The sequence below is a fragment of the Schistocerca serialis genome, chromosome 5, assembly GCF_023864345.2.
Source record: "Schistocerca serialis cubense isolate TAMUIC-IGC-003099 chromosome 5, iqSchSeri2.2, whole genome shotgun sequence".
NCBI classification, from domain to species: domain Eukaryota; kingdom Metazoa; phylum Arthropoda; class Insecta; order Orthoptera; family Acrididae; genus Schistocerca; species Schistocerca serialis.
The window spans coordinates 29,711,865-29,734,068 of NC_064642.1; the positions used below are offsets into that span (position 1 = coordinate 29,711,865).

At 39.4% G+C, this 22,204-nt stretch overlaps 1 protein-coding gene across 1 annotated transcript in view; it reads left to right on the top strand.

The window, feature by feature from the left end:
• The window catches only part of LOC126480769 (non-homologous end-joining factor 1-like), a 153,538-nt gene that overhangs the window by 88,119 nt on the left and 43,215 nt on the right, over nucleotides 1-22,204 (top strand). Inside the window, exon 4 of the mRNA XM_050104065.1 lies at nucleotides 10,496-10,649. Within this exon, the coding sequence (XP_049960022.1) occupies nucleotides 10,496-10,649 (154 nt within the window). The remainder of the gene's footprint in view (nucleotides 1-10,495; nucleotides 10,650-22,204) is intronic.

Consider the following 22,204-nt stretch of genomic DNA (forward strand, 5'->3'; position numbering starts at 1 on the left):
ATCGTAGATCCCTTGAACAAAAAACTGTGCCCAATTCTTGGAAAAAAGCAAAGGTCATACCTGTCTACAAGAAGACCAGTAGACATGATCCCCAAAAGCACAGTGTGATATCGTTGACACTGATTAGTTCATACATAATGAGGTATCTTGAACAGAATGATCACCTCAATGCCAACCTGCATGGATACCGAAAACATCGACCATGTGAAACCCAACTTTCAGTTTTCTCACATGACGTACTGAAGACTTTGGGTCAAGGCAACAGGATGGATGTAGTGTTTTTTTTTTTTTTTTTTTTTTTTTTTTTTTTTTTTTTTTTTTTTTTATTACACTTACTGTCAAAAGCACAATCACATAGGGTGTCAAGGGAAATTTGTGACTGGATTGAGGACCTTTTGGTTGGAAGAATGCATCACGTTATTTTGGATGAGGGGTCATTGTCATACACAATGTAACTTCAGGTGTGCCGTAGGGAAGTGTGTTGGAACCCAGCAGTTCGTGTTATATATTGGTGACCTCACAGACAGTATTAATAGTAACCTCCCACTTTTACAGATGATGCATTTATCTTTAATGAAGTACTGTCCAAAAGAAGCTGCATAAATATTTAAAAATCCACTCACCAAGTGGTAGCAGAACTCACACGTAAAAAAAAAAAGGTTATAAGTATGCAAGCTTTTGGAGCCAGTGGCTCCTTCTTGTGACAGAAGGGTCGAAGGGGAAGGAAGAGGGGTGAAGGGGGAGGAAGTGGGGTGAAGGAAAAGGACTAGAGATGTTTAGGAAAGGGGGGAGATTTTAGAAAAGCCACCCAGAATTGCATGTCAGTAGAGACTTACCCAATGGGATGAGAAAGAGAGACTGATTGTGGGGGACTGCTCTTGACAACATTTGAAAACTTGAGAGCTTAAAGTACCCTGTATTCCACCTTTAAGCTCTTGGGCTTTCAGGTCTTGTCTGGTGCTGTCCCCATCAATCAGTCTTTCCTTCTCATCCCGTCCAGTAAGTCTCCCTTGGCCTGCAGTTCTGGGTGACTTTTCCGAAATCCACACCTTTTCCTAGGCCTCGCTAGTCCTTTTCCTTCACCCCTCTTCCTTTCCCTTCAACCCTTCTGCCTAAAGAAGGAGCCACTGGCTCTGAAAGCTTGCATAATTATAACATTGTTTATGCGAATGTTCTGCCGCCGAATCGTGAGTAGATTTTTTGTCTATCTAGTTAAATTATGTTGTCGCATATTGATAGTTTTCATTGTTGTATAAATATTCAGTCACATCTTGCTAAGATTTCAAAGAGATGCAGAGATTGGTAACTTGCTTTAAATGTTCAGAAATGTAAAATTGAAGTGTCACAAAGGTACTGAGGGATCTAAACTGAAAGACTCCTGAAGATAGACATAAACTATTCTAAGAAAGTCTGTTAACAACATTTCAAGAACAGGCTTTAAATAATGACAGAGAATACCATACAACCCCCTATGTATTGCTCACATAGGGGTTTGTGAGGATAAGGTTAGAATAATTACTGCATGTGAGAGGCATTCAAATAATCATTCTTCTTGCACTCCATATTTGAATGGAATGGAAAGGAATCCTAATAATTTGTACGATGCAAGTGTTAATATCTCTGGATTAAAATTCATTCTGCTTCATTGTCTAAATAGTTTCATGATGTCTGTTGCAATCAGATTCTACCTTTTTTGAATTGTTTCCAGTTTCTTATTTTTTAAGTTACTTATTGAGGATGAAAAAGTTCATTACACCTCAGCAACCTCTCTTTGAATACCCTTCTTTAAGTTAACCTGATTAGATCTCAAGCACTTTGACCAGTAAACTTTCCAGGTCTGCATTTAGGCCACTATTGGCATTAGGTTACACAATTCTGACATTCATTGGGCTTAGATCACTGTTTGCACGATTTGTGTTAGCTGATATCAATTGAAGAGTGTTACTCGTCAAAGGCTGTCCACATTTCTCAAGTTTCTGTGAGAGAGACTAATAACCTGACTCCTCAAACACATTATCTGGTTTAGGCTCAGTTTTTATTTGGGATAACAAATTCTAGTACAATACTTCAGTATTAAACAGCTTGCAGATGAAAATTGCTAGCCTTATCAATCTTTTGCAGCTCGATAAATTTGTCGATGCAGCTAGGTGGTAGCCATCCGAACAGCTACAGTTGTGTGTTCAACATACTCAGCCAGTCGTACAAAATATGTACTCCAGTATACCAGAACAAATAAACATTTCTTAACCAATAAATGCAGAAAAATACTTGATAATACTTGTGACTAGGTAGCACTAGAGAAGAATTTGACAAGAACTGACCATAATTGCAAGAAAAGTATCATGCTATGTAACATTCATGGTAAGTCGCACTTGTGTAACAGGCTGTTTCACCACCTCGTGGCAGTCAGATGAGAGATATGTAAAATATTGTTTAGGTTGTTAGCATGTAGAGAATTTTCACAGTCATGCTTCGATTTAGATTTGTGCAGAGAGGACGCAAGAAGCATTGAGCGCAGGACATAGGCAAGGTGCAATGCTGTCAAGAGTCTCTACGTGCATAGGAGGTGGCGGTTATACTCTGGCATTGCGCCTTGGCAGGGTTTTGGAAGGCACAGAGGAAGCACCTGTTTTGACAGTGTAAACACCCAGAAGCAGCTGATAGGAAGCTGTGGAGAAATGTCACACTCTTGGGTGGTGTTCTGAGCTTCACTTCAGATGTGTTGTCCTGAGTAAGTAATCTGTCACCTAATGTTGTAAATGCTAAATATGAGAACCATCAAATACATACAAGTTCTTTAAAAGAGTATTTATGTCATTTCGTAGTGAGTTGGTGTAGATATGAGCATTAGTGGCACTGCACAGTAGGTCCACTGCATCAAGAAAACATGTTAAGGTGACCGTATACGTTCAGTGAACATCTTCTCGATGACAGGTCAGTCGAGAAGTGAGAACTTAGTTTCAACCCAGAACTAGCAAACCTTTTATTGCAATTCACATTTGGTGACTGTGAGAGGACACAGATAAGGTGTTGGAGTAAGAGAGCTTATAAGATACGAAAAGGAATTTCCAATAAATAATGGAGAAATATGTGAAGTTGCGTGGAGACAGGTGGATGCGAAGACCTAGGGAAGAATTGTTCCGGAACATGAGAACAATAGCCGGGGAAATCGGACTCAAAAGGGCAAGGTTTGCTGGACATGTAGTTAGTATGAGTATGGACAGAATGAGGAAGAGTGTGGGAAACAACAGGGAGGACAAGGGGAAAGACAGGAACCAAATGGGTTGTTGAACTTCGGAAGGACTGGTTGGAATTGAGGATCATGGTCAAAGGAAAGGAAAATTGGAGGAACAAATATACACCGACCAATATGCCGGAGATCAATGACAGAGAAGAATACAGGAAAAGATAAGAGTGTCATCAGTGGAGCCGACAGGAGAAACGGAAACTGAGGATCTCAGAAGAAGAGCGGGAGAGAAGAAGAGAGAGAATGAAGAGGTTCTGGGAGAAGAGGAGGAAAATTCAGTCCACGAAGGGGCTACCCGTGGTCCTACAGAGGCTGTAACGCAAGAAGAAGAAGAAGAAGTTGCGTGGAGCAGCTGAAGTAAAAGTGAAGATACTTAGGCAAACACAGGCTATAATGTCGCCCTTAAGAAATAGGTATTTGGTGACCTGATCAAAAAACCAAACAAGTGTGAATTAACGCAATATAATGCATAAATGAGATTAGTTGACCTTAACAACCAGGTTAACAACAACAACTTACACGTTGAATTAACCATCGATTCGAGAGTAAAGAAACAGTACGTCTACAAACGGAAGATTTTGACGTGCTACTTCTATGCCTACATCTGTAGCAGTACTTCTATGCTTACATCTGTAGCAGCAACTATGTGATATTTGCAACAACCAGGCAACATGATAGCAGTGTGGCCATGCATCCAGGACAGTGGCTGACAGCTGACTAAGTGACCACTGCACAGTGGCTACGAGAGACATCGCATCACCCACACACGACACAGCGGCAATGTGTGGTGTGCCTGGCTAGGTGAGCTGTTACTGATGGTGTTATTGTATTAGAAAACCTTTCGAAAAATGGATAACAGAATGTCAGATATTTTGAAAAAAAATTGAAGGAGTTATCAAATAGTTCTGAAGCTGAAGCAGAGCACTTGGACAAAGCAAAAAATAGTGTTGGAGACATAAAACGAGAATTGTTGAATGGAATTACAATTTTAAAAACACAAGCAGAGAACTTAGCTACGAAAGTAGACTCTACAAGAATTAAAATTTCCTGTATAGAAGTGAATTTCGTAAAGTTACCTAAGATGTTGCAAACTAAACTAGAGGAATCTTCAACTCAGGAAATAAAAAGTAATAAAATCTCGAGTACGCAAAGCCAGTAGAGGTATTTGAGCTGAATAAAGATTTTGGTGAAGTAATTTGTGCACCAAATGCTTCAACTGGTTTGGTGGAACATCGAGAAGTAGATCAATCTTAGGTACATGAGAAACTTTAATTCACTAGTGCTATCACCAATTCTTGGGACAACATTGTAGTACACTGGAAGGAATTTATGAAGTTCAAACCAGATGGTACTTGTACATCCCGTTGCATTTTTAAAACAATTTAGGGAAGTGTTAAACAAAGGCTGGGAAGGTACAACTAAAATTAACTTTATTCTTTTACAACTAAAATTAACTTTATTCTTAAATATTTACAAAAGGAAACGATAAATTGGAATGCCAAATACCAGCATAAGTTTAAAACTTTGTGTCAGTTTGAAACTCAATTTAAAATAGAATTTTTGTGTCCTAGTGAGCTGACTGAGGTCTATGACTATTATAAACCCAGTATGAAAAATATTTGTGTTGTAAGAAGTATTTAGTGAAGAAATGATTTTTGATTTTTCCACTTGTTGAGAAGGCAGACATACTAGTAAAGATATTCGTTGCTATACTAAATTCCTATTTAATTGTAGTAAGTGTAAAAATACAGTTGAATATTTAAAGGAACCTTTCAGCTGTAATGAGGTTTCTAAAAATCTCAGCCTTGACTGTAGTGTATCTCTGGGAAATAGAACTAAGAGTGAAGACTAGTCTGAAGTTTCACGGCCCCAAGAATAGGATAATGGAAGAGTATGTGGATGGGTTATTAACCTACAAATACATATTATGTAAATTAACAACTCATTACTGCTTATTGATAGAACAAGGTCTATTAGTGGATGACTCTATACTGTATCTTGCAACCTGTATTATGTAGCTATAGTGTATCGGACCAAGCGGGGTGGCGCAGTTGTTAGCACACTGGACTCGCATTCTGGAGGACGACAGTTCAAACCCGTCTCCGGCCATCCTGATTTAGGTTTTCCGTGATTTCCCTAAATCGTTTGAGGCAAATACTGGGATGGCTCCTTTGAAAGGGCATGGCCGATTTCCATACCAATCCTTCCCTAATCTGAGCTTGTGCTCTGTCTCTAATGACCTCGTTGCTGACGGGACATTAAACACTAATCTCCTCCTCCTCCTGTAGTGTATCCAGCAATGAGAATTGTATTGTTTGACGCATTAAGGGGAGATAAAGATTTAAGATGTATTTACAGTCCGAATACCTGTGATGGTTGTATGGTCTTCAGTGGAGTGCACATAGAATCATTGCAGATGTGTTAGTCATAATCTTTATTATAACGGAAAAGAAATCTTGTTTATTTTGTGAATTGATTTTAAAGATTTATACATTTTTGTTACTATAATTATTTGACAAAGTTAATTTAAATTTTTTTCTTTGTTTATTGGTAAATGAGAAGAATTATAATAGAGAAAATTTACATATCACAATTAATGTTATTAAGTGTTCATCTGTTCTTGTCTGCTGTGACAGAAGTCTAATGTTAAATGTAATAGCTGTTTCAGCAATTAAGCATAAGCTGGATGCACAAATTTTATCGCAGACACTAAAGTGTTACTGCTTAAATTGGTTTTCATTTCAATGTAATTGGAAGTAAATATTATAAGTGCCAGCGATATGTTAGGCAACCTTTATGTGGGTTTGCACCATCATTAGTAATAGAAATGACAAGAGGTCTTGCCTTGAAATGAATAATGTTAACAGATAATAGAATATGAATACTATTTTTAGGTAAGTAAACAGAGGCAAAAGGAGTGGGTATAAACATTTAACTTTCTTTGGTTAGCTGCATAAAACCTCAGGAGAATCTGCTACCTTTGCGGATTAGGCGGATTGACGACTGGCAGGTTCCAAGATAGTTGCTTCATTACTTCATATATAGTTTTCCATTGAGCAGTTTCTTCCTCTTGAGCTATCCTGTTGTCTGTAATTTACGTGCCTCTCTCACTGTCCTAGCTTACATCATAAAAGTATTAAGAAAAGCCTTTTTTTCAAGTATAAGAAGATACATTATTAAATAACAGTTATTCTTTAAGTAGGATTTTCTTACCTTTCATATCCTTTCATGAACAATGGTTGGGTTTCATATGTCTTTTATAGGGGAGGTTATGTAATAAAGGATGTTAAGTACATCTGTTAGTCATTAAGTACAGAAGGACTTTAATGCATCAAGTACATAAATACATTTCAAAGTGAAGCTAAATACTCATTGATATTGTGATCCCAAGTTTGCTAGTGATGTCGCATAAATGTGGGGGAGGGCGAGGAAGGGGGGTAAAGAAAGGTAATTAATATCATCCCTGAATAAAATCTTCTTGGTTTACAAGCCACGTCAATGCGAATAAAATTGTCAAGCTTTCAGTGGCTATCACCACCGTTGTCGTCATGAGTAAAACAGCTGACTTCCAGGGCTGACACAATTTTCTGCTTGTATAGCCACGATTACGGCCACTGGCGCCAATCACAGGGAATAAACCGACATTGTGCTGAAGGTGAGTTGGGCAGCTCGTAGCAGCTGCATCCCGCCACAGGACCGAGTGGCATCAGGTGGCACGAGGGGCCTGTTCCACGATTGGAAGTGCCACTCCTGCTTCTCTACAAGTGTTAAGCATCCACCATTGCTCCCTTTTGACATCCGAAGCCCGTTTTCATGCCCTAATCACTGTGTATCCCTTGTCTCTGTTCAAATTGTTGCTGTTCATTCTAATCTCAGGTGCCTCTTTTATAACAGAATCCCAGTATGATGACACATGAGCCAAGACTCTTGTATTCTCAAACTGTATTTCGTGTCCATTTTACAGGCAGTTCTCAGCTATGACCGACTTGTCAAGCTCCCGTTCTTTACTATGTCTCTTGTGCTCGGTACAACGCTCTGCAACTGTGCGATTTGTCCGGCCTATATAGACACCGCTGCACTCGCAAGGGCCACCATATACACAAAGAGCTGTGTCATTTTTAGCAGGGTGCAGCATATCTCGTATCTTGGGGATGGCCCAGAACACTGGTCACAGTCCATGTCTCTGCAGTACACATGTTAACTTGCTGCTCGTTGTCCCACAGTAAGACAGGAAAGCTGCTGGCTTTGCTTCTTGTGCCGATTCACAAGACATCCTTCTTTGGGGGCACCTAAAAGTGCGTTCCTATAACCATTCTCTGTAAACATGTGTCTCAAGTGCTGTGATTCAGGCAGGTGGTCGCCATCAGAAATAACTTTTGCTCTGTGTATTAATGTCTTCAGGACCACTTTCTTGTGTACAGGGTGGTGAAAACTATCAGCATTCAGATATCGATCAGTGTGCATCAGTTTTGTATGCACTGAATGACCAAGTTAGCCTCCTGCTTTCCACTCAACTAAAACATTCAAGAACGGTAGCTTGCCGTCCTTCTCCATCTCGAAGGTGAATTTAATGTTGGGATGGACACCGTTCATGTGATCCATGAACTTTTTGCAGTGTATTTTCACTTTGTGGCCATATCAGGAAGGTTTCATTGACATATCTTAGGAAACAAGATGGACACAACACCACAGATTTCAGAGCCTGCTCCTCAAAGTGCTCCATGAAGAAATTTGCAACTGCAGGAGACATAGATGAGCCCATCACCGTGCCATCTGTTATTTCATAATATTCATCGTGGTACAAGAAGTACATTGTCATTAGAACATGAAGGAACAACATGACGATTCCAGGTGGAAACTGTTGGACCAAAAGATCCAGCTTGTCTGGTACTGGCAGTCTCGTAAAAAGTGACATGAAGTCCAGATTAACCATTACACCATTTCGGCCAATTTTCATTTTCTTGAGTGTCGATGGGGGCAAAAGTACTTGATCTACTCATAAACTGCAAGAATTTCATGAATGTAAGCACTCTATTTTTGCTGCAAAGGTGAGAGCTTGCATGAAAATAAGGTGAGTAGATGCGGAGCACTGTCTACTGTTGTACTGCTGCGCTGATAGCAGTCTGACTAGTATCCACAATCAATGCAAGATGTGCATCCAATGCAGGGTTTGCCAGGAGTGTGGCATTTGCTGTGCTTCACCTTGCTGCTTCAGAATCATGGCTTATTGCATCTATCCATTGTATAAGAGAATTTCCCTTGGCTTTAGATCGGACAGTGCTGCAGTCAGTTGTTCTTGCAACTTGGCTGATTGTGGGAGATGACATCAGTAAAAGTTTAGCATTTCTAGGAAATGATATAGTTCCCTGATGGTTTTGGGCCATGAAATCTTCATTATGGCTTCTGCTGTATCATGAAACAGTAGTGACCCTGCTGACGAAAGCAGATAGGTAATCTCTGGGTGGACACACACACACACACACTTACACTTAGCAGTATTTAATACCATACCTTGCTCTGTGTTTAAAGAATTCCATGAAGTGTTGGTGGTGCTGATTTGCGGCAGCTGATAAGACGAGGATGTCATCTAAGTAGGCAAAACAGTATGAACAATCCTTGCTGCACTGGATCAGTAAACCTTTGCCGAGACTGTGCAGCATTGCGTAGGCCAAATGTCATGATGCAAATGCTGTCTAACAACCTAAATGGTGTAATAATGATTATCATCTGTCACAGGAATTTGTGCAGTCTAGCACACTAAACACAGTCGCACCACACAGGGCATAGCTGTAATCCCTTGAAAGGGTTACTGGGTATCTATCAGGGTCTGTTCTCACATAAAGTGCACAATAATCACCACATGGGCACCCTGTGCAACACTTCGTGGGTATCAGTTGAAGAGGTGATGACCACGGACTGCTAGAAGGGTGAATAATATCTTATCTGAGCATAGAATTGAATTCTGCCTTTACAATAGCCAGATGGTCAGGAGCTAATCACTAGGTCTACTGTGTAAGTGCCAGAGATATTGTGACGATTTTCTGTCACTGATATTTTATTGTGTTAGGGCTTGTCGCATATGCTTTTCTTGTGACGTGGAAACCCTGCAAATTAATTCAGCCTTGATTTTGTTGTGGGAGTCTCATTCAGGAGGTGCTGTTATTACATCTTAGACTTAAGGTGTGTAATGACAGTCAAGCTGGCTGACCACTAAGGCAAATTCATTCAAATCTATTGTAATTCGGGTGTAGCATAAGCTTGCTTCTCCCGGTGTAAATCATAATGAGGGATGGCTTGTGCATCTTGCATTTCACAAAAAAATCTTTATTGTCTCTTGAAAGTTAGCCCTGGTTCTTCTGGCTACATAGATTGAATATGTAGACAGAGATCATGTTTGGGCCACTAATGTCGGTGCAACTAAATGTTAGCTGTCGAACAACTGTAATTGTGTGTTGGAGATACTCAGCAAATCATACAAAATATGTACACCAATGAATCAGGAAAGTATAAATGTATATTAAGCAATAAAAAAAAAGTTGTTCATTAGTTAGCACTACTAGAGAAGAATTTGATAAGAACTGTCTATAATTGCCAAGAAGATCATCGTGCTATGGAGCGCCGCACTGTACACGCAGAACAAATAAAAACCCAGTACCTGGAGTGCAAGTTCTTGAACAGCACATGTAAACACAGCAGCAGATAGTAACTGACAATCTTTGTCACTACAAATGCTTTCAGCAATTTGGGAAGGCAGATATCTCTGAACTTTGTCATTATGCCGTGAAACTGCAGAAAGTGACAATGGTCTCCCACACCTCGGCCCACCTGCTACACTGCAGATGAAACATACAATGTAATGCGAAAGCACTGACAGAGAGAGAGGGCTATATTTTCTGCTCACACTTTTCGATAGCAGCCATTCAAGGTTTTCCTCACCTTTTTCACAATACTATTAATTATTTGTTTCTGGTAGTTTAGTTTTAGGAAAAGCAGAGACCTCACAGGCCTATAACAGTATGCTATCGCTTAACAAACATTTGACAGCATGTAAGTTTATCCTGTGAGTTTATTTAAACAACATGTTTAGCAATGTTTGGAATTTAAAGATGACTAAAATCCAGAAATGCTTATGCAACTATTTCTTTCATTGTTATGGTAATGACATTGTTCATGATTGTTATGGTATGAGTTATAATCTTCTCATTTTGGCATGCATTTTTCTTGAGTCTGTAATTATTTGTGTTACAGAAAGTGTTGAAACTGAACCATTTAAGAAGGAGGAATTTGAAAAACAATGTCTGACAAAAGACCATGGGAATGTCAAAGGGCCTCCAGCAGAAGTGATCACAGAGGACATAATTCAGCTCTGGAAATCAATGAAACTTTCTCATGCCACAAAAATGTAAGCAACAAACTTCTTCATTCTATGCCATCCATTAAAAATTCAAAGAACATTATTTATTTTATTTATCCGTAAGTATTAATATCATTGTTGTTGTTTTCTTCATTATTTCCAATTTCATGCTGCTTGTAATGTTTCCTCTAAATTTGGTGGCAAGGGGAATGACTAGTCTCTCCATATAGTAATAAGCTATTCATCATTTGTCATTCTTGTTTCTCTTTCTTTATAAATAATGGACAGACCAAAGTCAGTAATTCACTGTAAAGTCTAGGTGCTGGATTTTCAGGAGAAAGAAAGAGGGGTGGAAGGGTGAGGTTGGAGGGAAGGGAGGGGCTTACAGCTGGAAGGGAGATGTAGCTAGCACACAGGATAGGACTGTGGCACTTGAAGTGGAACAAGTGGGACTTCGGTATGATATGTTCCACTCCATACACGTTCTGACACCCTGATGATGGGTGTGCCAACTTTTACCTTATAAATATCTTGTGGTTGCTGTTCTTGATGTTATTCACTTTAATGGACCTGCTATGCAGTGATGTCAGACTGTTACATGTTCGCTTACTGATTGACTACATCATTCACAGGGGTGGGATGCTGAAAAATACTTTTTACCTATTCAAGGTACTAAAATGACAGTAACTTTTGTGACATCTTTTCTATATTATAAACACAATCTTTCCACTGTACAACTTCATTAACTATTTGGGTGAAAACGTCTCTCTTTAACCTGTAGCTCAAAATAGATCACAAGATGTATTCAAGTACGGATATGACATTTCAGAATGACAGTTCTCATGTAAAATCTTCAGTTGCTCCAGCATTAACGTCCATGCTCTTTTCTCCATGACCTCCAAATTACCGTTGAGCTTCAATGCCAAAGCATAAGTAGCTCTCCACAGCAGATGGAGATGCTAGCTCACTGTAGCACCTTGTCGATGTTCTGAGATGACATCTTTTATGTGCCATCTGCATATATGGCACACCAGAATGTGCACTGTGGGATGTTCCACACTTGTCAGTTACCTAAACATCATTTATGGTTTCCATGAACATCTTTCATAGGACTGAGTGGTTAGATGTGGAACATGTTATTCCTCACTTCATTCATATATATGTGTTACAACACAGCTTCCCGCCAGCGAGATTAAACATTTTGTGCATCTCATCTTACTTGAATAATTACAAACATCTCATAATGTCAGCTAAGTAAAAATAGATTTAACTTTCACACTATGATTATTATTATTATTTGTGCTTAATTTCCTCAAGCAATAAAACATGTAGGAGAATATTTCTTTTCTTGTGTTCCATTTAATTATTGAATACTTGGTTTTCCAAGATAAACTTCACACACATCATCTGCATTGTCTTTAATTACCTCTCTGTGTTATTACTGAAATCACCATCACATTTACCAGTTCTTTTGTGACATATGTCGTGCCTCATCATTCTTTATATAATCTTTCATGTTTCGTAATTTGAGAGCTTAGCTCCCCCTTTGCATTCTCACCTTAGGAAAATATTTATCACATAATTCAACCTGCTTGGATGAAAGTCAGTCTCTCTCTTTAACAGTGTCATTTCACGCTTAACAAACTTCATTTAAAATACTGATGTATGTCTAGTCAACCATTCAGTTGTTCACGGCATGCTATAATACAGTAAATGAATTTCTCATTACATATTTTATTGCTTTATTAGTATTGGATTTACCTTTTACTGCCATCTAATTACTTTTCAGGTACGTTGTTTCATTTTCACAGAGAGATATTTGCCCTGTTTGGTTGTTGTTGTTGTTGTTGTTGTTGTTGTTGTTGTCTTCAGTCCTGAGACTGGTTTGATGCAGCTCTCCATGCTACTCTATCCTGTGCAAGCTTCTTCATCTCCCAGTACCTACTGCAACCTACATCCTTCTGAATCTGCTTAGTGTATTCATCTCTTGGTCTCCCTCTACGATTTTTACCCTCCACGCTGCCTTCCAATACTAAATTGGTGATCCCTTGATGCCTCAAAACATGTCCTACCAACCGATCCCTTCTTCTGGTCAAGTTGTGCCACAAACTTCTCTTCTCCCCAATCCTATTCAATCCTGTTTGGTTAGGGTATATCATTATTATGGTACTCTTACTCAGAGGTAACTGCATTTCCTTTCCTTCCAATTCATTGATTACAATAGCACAAGGTTCTCAAATTTATTGGGATAGAAAATGTTTAAGTTCATCTTTGCCATGAGGAATTACATGCCGACACTTTGATGTACACCACTCTCCACTATTTCAAATCTCAGATCTGTGATAAGTCAGATATGTGCAGAAATGTAGATTCGAAGAATCTTTACTGCTCAGTTTGGTCTATTACTCTTACTGTTTTGGAGAGCACTTCAACAGTGTGAACCACAGTCACTGTACAGCTTTCTGCTTCTGTAAGAGCTACACATACACCTTCTCTTAAGGGCAGATACTGAGTAAATACCTTTTTGTCTTTTTTATTTGAATGTCTCTTTATTAGTCCCTCTATGCAAAAAATGCCTCAATTCATTCTGTCTGTTGATTCACCTGACCAAAGATGAGATGATCCCTTCCGTGCGTTGCCAGTCCTTCTCCTCTCCAGTACCTACATAAAATTGGGTGCACCCCCTCTTAAGTTCTTAACCATATGCACAGCCTCTGACTCTTACCTTCATGCATCTCAGTGAAATTTCTCTGTTGGATATCTACTCTACCCAGTTATTCCAGACATGTTTCCTGACTCCTCCTTTTGTACCTTTTTACATATACTTTTTCCAGTGCCAAAACTTACAGACAGTGCTGCAGCAGGAGCTTTGGGGCACTTCCAGGACCAAGCTGTTTGCTCAGTGCCACACTTACTAGGCAGGCATTGACAGAGAAATAGAGCCTCGTCCGTCAGCCTCGTGCAGAACAGCTGCTGGCCTCATGCTAGTTTTTTTTTTTTTTTTTTTTCCCCCCCACATTGGCCAGCACCCAAAAAATTATGGGAACCAGTGCGTATTCTGTTATTCATCCTATGTTCATTTTACCATTTGTTACTGATAACATTCATGCCCTCGTCTCCTAGAAGTGTTCACCTTCCAGTACATGATTGTTGTCAGTGACTGTCTGCCGATCTGTTCATTGTTACTAGATTATAAGATTTATCTTTATTCTTTATTATTAAAACAGTCACATTCTGCTCACCTAAAAAAAAAATCTTTGTTTAATCTTTCCAGTATTTATAAGATAAGACATGTCTATTAATTGCTTGTCTATCCTTCGATTTTATGTCTCTTCGTGTGATATGTTAATAACTCTAGCATTTATTTATTAGCGCTCTCTTGTCAGAGATAACTCAAATCTTTTATATTTGCCCATCAGCTGTTAAACAATTGAAGCACCCCCCTTAGTAGAATCTGGTATACTGCCAGTGTTCTGCATCTTCCCGACACAATATTTTGACATTAGAACTCGATGTCTTCGTCAGGTGTTTCCTGAGACTGGTTGACAAGTTGACTGAGTCCCATATTTATGCCTGGCAGTGGCTGATGTTCACTATGCCATCCACACCCACTGTGGCCATTTCTGGCAGGTGTTCTGTCTTCCGTCTGTGTCTGTGCCCATTTTGGCTGTTTTCTCTGGTGGTGGCTGTCCTGAGGTGTTATGTCTTACATCTGCACCCGCCAGGTGCAATCCTAACACTATCGTAACACTGTATACTTTTTTATGCTGTTCATGACCATTGGGGCTTTCTCTCATGGCCATGTCATTCTCCAGCCTTTCTGTGTTTGGTGCACTTCCTGCAGTATCAGACTGCTGTAGTAGTTTTATATTATGTCTTCACATGCGGCAGAAATCTCTTGTAATGGTGGCTGCCATCTGGAGTCCTGTCCTAAGTCTGCTCCCAGGTTATGTGGTGCCTGAGGTTTCAGGTAGTGGATGATGTTCCCTGGTTTGTCCATGACTGCTGTGGCTCCATAAGAAGTCTGATCCTATTAATTACACCCCTGTTCACCTGAGGTTCATTGTTTCTGTAGTAGTTCCAAAGCTGGATTCCACGCCATACTAAGCTGGTACCCTGCTTCATAGCTGATCAACTGGGACGTAAATCCTTAACTAATACTAAGTTACTCACCTGTAATGCTGATGTAATTGTTTTTTAATGCATTTCTCTATCCTACCTGGTGTGCGTTTCTGTAAATTTTCCTTTAGCATGTTCTGTAATCCATCTGTCCTCCCTTGGGCGTTACTATCTGTGTGTGTGTGTGTGTGTGTGTGTGTGTGTGTGTGTGTGTTAGGGACTTGGCGTTGCTGTGTGTGTGTGTGTGTGTGTGTGTGTGTGTGTGTGTGTGTGTGTGTTAGGGACTGATAACCTCAGCAGTTTGGTCCCTTAGGAATTCACACACATTTGAAAATCACTCGTTCACAAGTTTTTGTTAGTAAAGTACAATGCTCTTCTGATGTCTTGGACCCTATTAAATATCCTCTACGTGTATAATTGGTTCTTGTAATAATCCTTTCCACAAAGCTTCATCTAAAGCACAAATAAATACTGAACTGCAATATTTAAGCCAAAAGGCAGTACTTTCAATTGGTATGACTTTCCTTCAAACAAGAAGTCTGTATAGCATTTTAAATTTTGATATAATCTTGCTTGCCAGTATCGATCCGCGAAGTCCATTCGACCGAAATAATCAGGCTTGTTCAAATCTAGCTAACAATTCTTCAACATCTGTAGTCTACCTCTTTCGGTTTCAATATGTTTGTTGAGAGTATGTATGTCTAAGACCAGGCGTATGCCACATGTAACTTTATTAACAACCTACAATGGATTGTAGTAAACACTTACACTATGTTCAGTGATTTGATTTTCTCTCGTCTTATTTATTTCCTTGTTACCGCATATCTCAAAGTTACAGGATAACATTTACACAAGAATGGGTTTTCATCTTTAATTTTAAATTGGACAGTGTAATCTCTTACTACTAACCGTTTTTTTGAGAATACTGATTTATATTTCTATAGAACATCCCCTTAGAGGAAAGTCATAAACTTTACTATATTTTTGATTGGTACAGATTTGTATTATCAATTATAGATTCTTCTTTGCCTAGCAATTGTGCATTAGCAACCAAGCGTGCAATGTTTACCACTGTCCATTATAATTATCCGGGCTGTTATGCCGTGGTCGGTTGATGAATTCCGAGGTGATTCCCAACGTTTCGTCTCCGACTGCGGGAGACATCTTCAAGGGGGTCCGTAGCTTGATGGAAGGTCCAACACACACACTGGCTCGCTACTGACTGCCGCTAAATTCCGTGTCCGCGCGCCCCCGCGCCGCGGCGTGACGTCACGTGTTTTGAAAACGTCAGTGCAATTGGCTGCTGTCCGTCGCCGTCGATCGCCGTTGCCATCACCCAGTAGTGGACGAGTGGTACACATCTTCTTTAACACTGGCATCCATATACCGTTTAATTTGACGCCCTCCTCCTTTCGGTTGAAATTATTTGGGTGTTTAGCGATTTCGATTGCCTCCCTGTAGAGCCTTTCGTAGTATCCGCTCGTGGCCGCTAGTACTTGCGTCTCCTCGAAACGAATATTGTGGTTCCCTGGCTGGAAAGCATGCTCCGCAATAGCTGATCGTTCCGTTTCTCCTCTTCTACAATTTCCCTTGTGTTCTTCCAAACGTTTGGAAACAGTTCTTTTGGTGGTACCCACATAAACATCACCACAGCTGCATGGGATCCTATACACTCCAGATTTTTCCAATGGTTTGCGAGCGTCCTTGGCAGGCCTAAGGTATTCCTGTATCTTTCTGGTGGGCTTGTAAATTACGGTAATATTCCGCTTCGTCAAGATCCTCCCTATTCTTTCCGTTACATTTTTAACAAACTGCAGGAAAACCTTAGATTTTGCAGTAGCCTGTACGTCAGTATGATTTCTGCGTGGCTGCCTCAACCCACGTTTTATTTCGGCGGACGAATATCTGTTCTTCGTTAGTGCATTGTGGAGATGTTCCATCTCAGCGTCGAGCAACTCAGGTTCACAAATATTTCTAGCTCTGTCCGCTAACGTCTTGATAACACCCCGCTTCTGTTGTGGGTGGTGGTTCGAATCCCGGTGCAAATAACGGTCTGTGTGCGTGGGTTTGCGGTACACTGAGTGGCCCAAACTACCATTTTCGTTTCTAAACACAAGCACATCGAGGAAATGTAGTGTGCCGTCTACCTCCTCCTCCATTGTAAACTGAATTCTTGAGTTTATACTGTTCAGATGTTCGTGGAACCGGCTTAGTTCCTCCCTACCATGTCTCCACAACACGAACGTGTCATCCACGTATCGGAACCATACATTTGGTTTCTTGCTGGCAGTACCTAAGGCCTGTTCTTCGAATTTCTCCATAAAGAAGTTTGCAATTACGGGACTTAGGGGGCTTCCCATAGCCACGCCATCCGTTTGCTCATAAAACTGTTCATTCCACTTGAAGTATGTGGTCGTCAAACAACACTTAAACAGCTCTAAAATATCGGCAGGAAAAATTCGATCCAGCTGTTCCAATACATCATTAAGTGGAACCATGGAGAAACGGAACGATCAGCTATTGCGGAGCATGCTTTCCAGCCAGGGAACCACAATATTCGTTTCGAGGAGACGCAAGTACTAACGGCCACGAGCGGATACTACGAAAGGCTCTACAGGGAGGCAATCGAAATCGCTAAACACCCAAATAATTTCAACCGAAAGGAGGTATATGGATGCCGGTGTTAAAGAAGATGTGTACCACTCGTCCACTACTGGGTGATGGCAACGGCGATCGACGGCGACGGACAGCGGCCAATTGCACTGACGTTTTCGAAACACGTGACGTCACACCGCGGCGCGGGGGCGCGCGGACACGGAATTTAGCGGCAGTCAGTAGCGAGCCAGTGTGTGTGTTGGACCTTCCATCAAGCTACGGACCCCCTTGAAGATGTCTCCCGCAGTCGGAGACGAAACGTCGGGAATCACCACGGAATTCATCAACCGACCACGGCATAACAGCCCGGATAATTATAATGGACATGATATTTCCGGCCGTGAAAGTTTACATTTTAATGTTTACCACTACACTTTATCTGTCGCCAGACTTGTTTTAAAAGGTTCTACTATCTGATAATCTTTAATTTTCCAAGACAGTAATTCTGCACCGAGATCTAAAGCCACTTCATATTTCAATAACAAGTCTATAACAAATAATACTTGTAAATTAATATTAGGTGCTATTAGTAAAATTTGGATAAATTGAAAATTTCCTCTACTGATAGGTACATGCATTTCTTCTTTGATTAACGTACCTTTGGTTCATGTAATATCTATGATTTACACACTGGTAACAGGCAGGATGCTGGTCATTATGTCTCATTGTTTGTTATAAATTTTGAGAGATCAGTGAAATTTCACTTACAGAGTATATATAAATATCTGCTTTCTTTCCATATATTTAAGCAACAGTTATGGAGTTTGGATGACTTTCTTCTATTTCTTCCTCCTTCTCCTCATCTCATAACCACTCCCATGTATGTATCTTATGCATAAAAGCAATGAGCTTTTCTAGATATGGGCCTACGAATGCATTGTCATGTCCTGGAGCCTGTCCCCTTTCTCAGGACGTTCCACATTTCCCATTATAACTGGAGGATAATTCTCTTTTATTATCCCTTTATTTGACACAGATTCATTTATAAATCTTTTATTATCCATATGGCTGTTTTTTTAGTTTGGTACAATCACTTGTGACTGTATATTATTCTTTCTCCGCTCTTTGGAATTACTTAGACTGTTATATCAGTTACTAGCTTGATGTAAGTTAGTTTCTCTTTTCTTTGCAAACTGACTGGGAAAGCACTTACCCTCCTTGTTGTCATTTCCCCAGCTTCCTCCTTGGGCATTTGTTTAAATTAAAATTTCCCTGTAATTAACCCTCTGTTCTTGTTTTACTGTACAGATACTATTTTTTAAAATGTATTTAGTGTATGCTGTTGTAATTTCATCTTTTAAAAGTTTCTGTTTTAAATTTAAAAAATTGACAGAATGTATTTGCCTAAATGAAATGGAAATTTCGTTACATGGTTATTTCGTATCTGCATTGAGAGTAACATTTCTTGTAATTGACTAAGTATTTTTACATATGTACAGGTAAGATCTAGGTGGTTTATAACCCTTATGTAAATGTATAATCATCCCCACCTACTCACTGGATGTATAAAACATATGTACATACAATACATACATAAATACACATAATTATTTTATGAATGTACTGATGTGGTTTGTTTAGCAGTAGGCATGGACAGATATGTCTTTCCACTGTTAATATTTAATTTATCTTATCGTGATTCATATTGTTGCAATCTGGACATTCTTCTTCTTCCCCCTTCTTCTTATAGCGCCTTGTTGGGCTACTTCAGTCAAGCAGTTTCTGGTCATGTTTTCATTCGTTCTGATCTTTATTGATGTTGCTCATCTGTAAATACCCTTTTAATTGTTTGTTTGTTTGTCTATTCCTTGGTTTAAATCTTACTTATATATTTCTTTAAATTTTCTGTTTTGTTTTACAAATCATCCGGGGTTAACACTAGCTCCTTCATATCCTCCTTGGTTTCCTTTATGCCTCCTACTTCTTGCTTCATGTTCCATAGTTTCTCTATAAATCTTGTTTTTGGTGTCTTATAATGTGACCAAAAACGGAGATCATTTTTTTCCCGTATGTTATGTGTATGGGCTCCAGTTTGCTATACACCACATCATTTGTCACTGCCTACAGCTGGTCATTTTGTTGAGTCTGCTTTTCTGGGTGACTTCAAAAAGACTTTCAGTTCTGTGTGTTACCTCTGGTTAAACCACCTTCTTGAAATGTTTTTATTTAGTTTTGATTGATTGACACTTTTTATTGTATAGACCGTGTTAATTTCTGAGCTTTTATCATTTTGTTAGTTCTTTCTTGCCTTGCAGGTTTCTAGCCCAAGTTGTATGTTGTAATCTCTACTAGGTATTTAAGTTGTGTTACAGTTTTCACTTTGCTGTTATTTACTGGTATGTGGTTGATAACTAGTGTATTACCTCAAATCTTTCCGAATGTTAGGTAGAGTCCTATTTTTTTTGCTATAGTTTGTAGGCTTGTTATTTGATTTCTGGCTTCTTGAATGTTATTAGCCAGTAACGCTAAATCATCTGTGAATCCCAAGCAATTTAAGGTTATTTGATTTTTCTTGGTTCCAGTTCTTATGTTTTTAGGATTTTCCTTGTACCATTACCTCATCACATATTCCAGAGCACAGTTGAAAACTAATAGCAACCTGGTTTAATTGTAAATGGCTCAGATATTTGTTCTTTGAACTTTACTTGAGGTTCAGTGTTTGTTAATCATTTTTATTAATTTGCGATGGAGACCAAAATTCCTTAGTATTGTCGTCATTGAAGATCTGTGGGTACAATCATAAGTTATTTGGAAGTCTATAAAGGTTATGACTTGTTGTTTTTTGTCTTCTTTTGGAGTAATCTATTACCAATTTCAAAGTTATTATTTGTCTTGGGAAGCTTCTTTGGGGTCTAAATCCTCCTCGGTATTCTCCTAGTTCCCGTTCAAGTTGATCATTAGAACATTATATAATTATCGACATGCCTTTATATGTAATATCCAAAAGGGAAAGTCCTCTATAGTTGTCTGGGTTTGATTTATCTCCTTTGTATATAGTAGATGTATTATTGTTGTAGCCCAGTGTTCTGGTAGTTCTTTTTTGTTCCATATTTTTGCTATGCATTGGTGTAATAATATCTTCACTGCTTCTGCTGCATATTTCCAAAGTTCTACAATTTTTATTTTTTCTTCTCCATGTGTTTTGTAGTTTTTGAGCTCTTTTAAAGCTTTGTAGACTTCATGGATTGTGGATGGGTTTATATTTTATGCTGGTGTTTTGATAAGGGTACCGGTGCTTGTTTGAAAAAGTTCTGGGGGATGTACAAAATTTAGCAGTTTGTTAAATGTTTCTGCTAAAATTTCTAGATTTTTCATACTGCTATAGGCCATCTTATTATTTGTATCCTCTAACATTAATGTTGGCATGTCATATGTCTGTAGTTGTCTGCTAAATGTTTTGTAGCTTTTCTCACTCTACACCCATTTTATTATTTCTTTGAGTTATCTTTCTTTGTTCTGTGAGTTCCAGGTTATTGGTGTTTAAGCCATCTTATTATTTTTTGGGGTATCTTTCTTTGTTCTGTGAGTTCCAGATGTGATTCTTAGTTCTATGGCTCTGATACCTTAACCAGGTTTGGTGTCTATCTACCACTGTTTTGTCACAGTCCTCATTCTGCTATTGGTATTTTTTTCCTTTGGTTTATTTGGGCTACTTGTTCAGTTATTCGTTTTAACTGGAGAACTATTTACTCTAGATCATGTTACTTTTATATTCCTTGTCTGTGCTTTGTATTTTTTGTCACTTATCAGTTTGAAGCTCACTTATCAGTTTGAAGCTCATTGCTCTCTTCCCACAAAGGGTGGGATTTTTTATTTGTAAGTGGGGTGCATTTAGTTTTTATTTTTATCTCATAACAGGGTGTATATGCCCCAGGAATTTTTCGTGGTTTTAACTTTCAGTTAAATTTTTGTAATTTTTTCTGGTAAGAACTGATATTCTAACAAATAATATTTTGTTATCCCGGTACTGCAGAATAATACGGCAGCAATAAAACATAAACGAGAGAAAAATACCGAAATAAAACTTTAGTTGCAAAGGAAATGTGGCAATTACAACGAGAAAACACCGTGCAAACACAAGTGCCTGCTAACAGCAAAATGTGTCGCATTTGAGCCATACCTTCTCTCGCTGCTCTGGCTAATTTAAGCTAGATGCTAAAGATAGAAGTTTTTTCTGGCACACCCAAGCTGCCAGATTACCGCATGTGGAGAGCAGTCTGAGCTGTACTGTGAGGGGGGTTAGTCTCGAAGTTTGCTGTTTCCATTTTGTGTACAGTACCCACGTCAGATGGACACAGAATGGATTTCTGTGGCCTGCAGCTATCAAACGAATTATGAAACCCCACGAATTATGAAACCCCACAGGGGGCTCCCTTCTTGGGAGTGTGTGTGTGGCAACCACACGGGCACTTCCACAGACTTCTGCTTTCTTCTTTCCTGTTGGCCTCTCTTGGTCAACTCTCGCTGCTTCGACCCCGACAGTATTAGGTTGCAAGGCCCAGGGTGTCTTTCATTTTCATTTTCTTTTCCAACACATGGCTGTTAACCGAATGGCTCCCGGTATAAGGAGACCAACCTTATCAAATGCCAACGGCCAGTAAGGGGTGGATGAGCAGGTAAGGTAGGGGCACCCCCTTGTGCCACGGACGAGGAATTGTCCCTAAAGGTGGAGGAACCATTAACATGGTCAACAGTAGGAGGATGCAGAAGGCAACGGGAAACCACTGCATTAACGATCTCATACAGGATTCCCAAAGAGAAAAAATTATAAAAGGCTGAAATATATCATTAGTTTCAGTTTTCTGATTTTCGTTTCCACATTTTTGGCA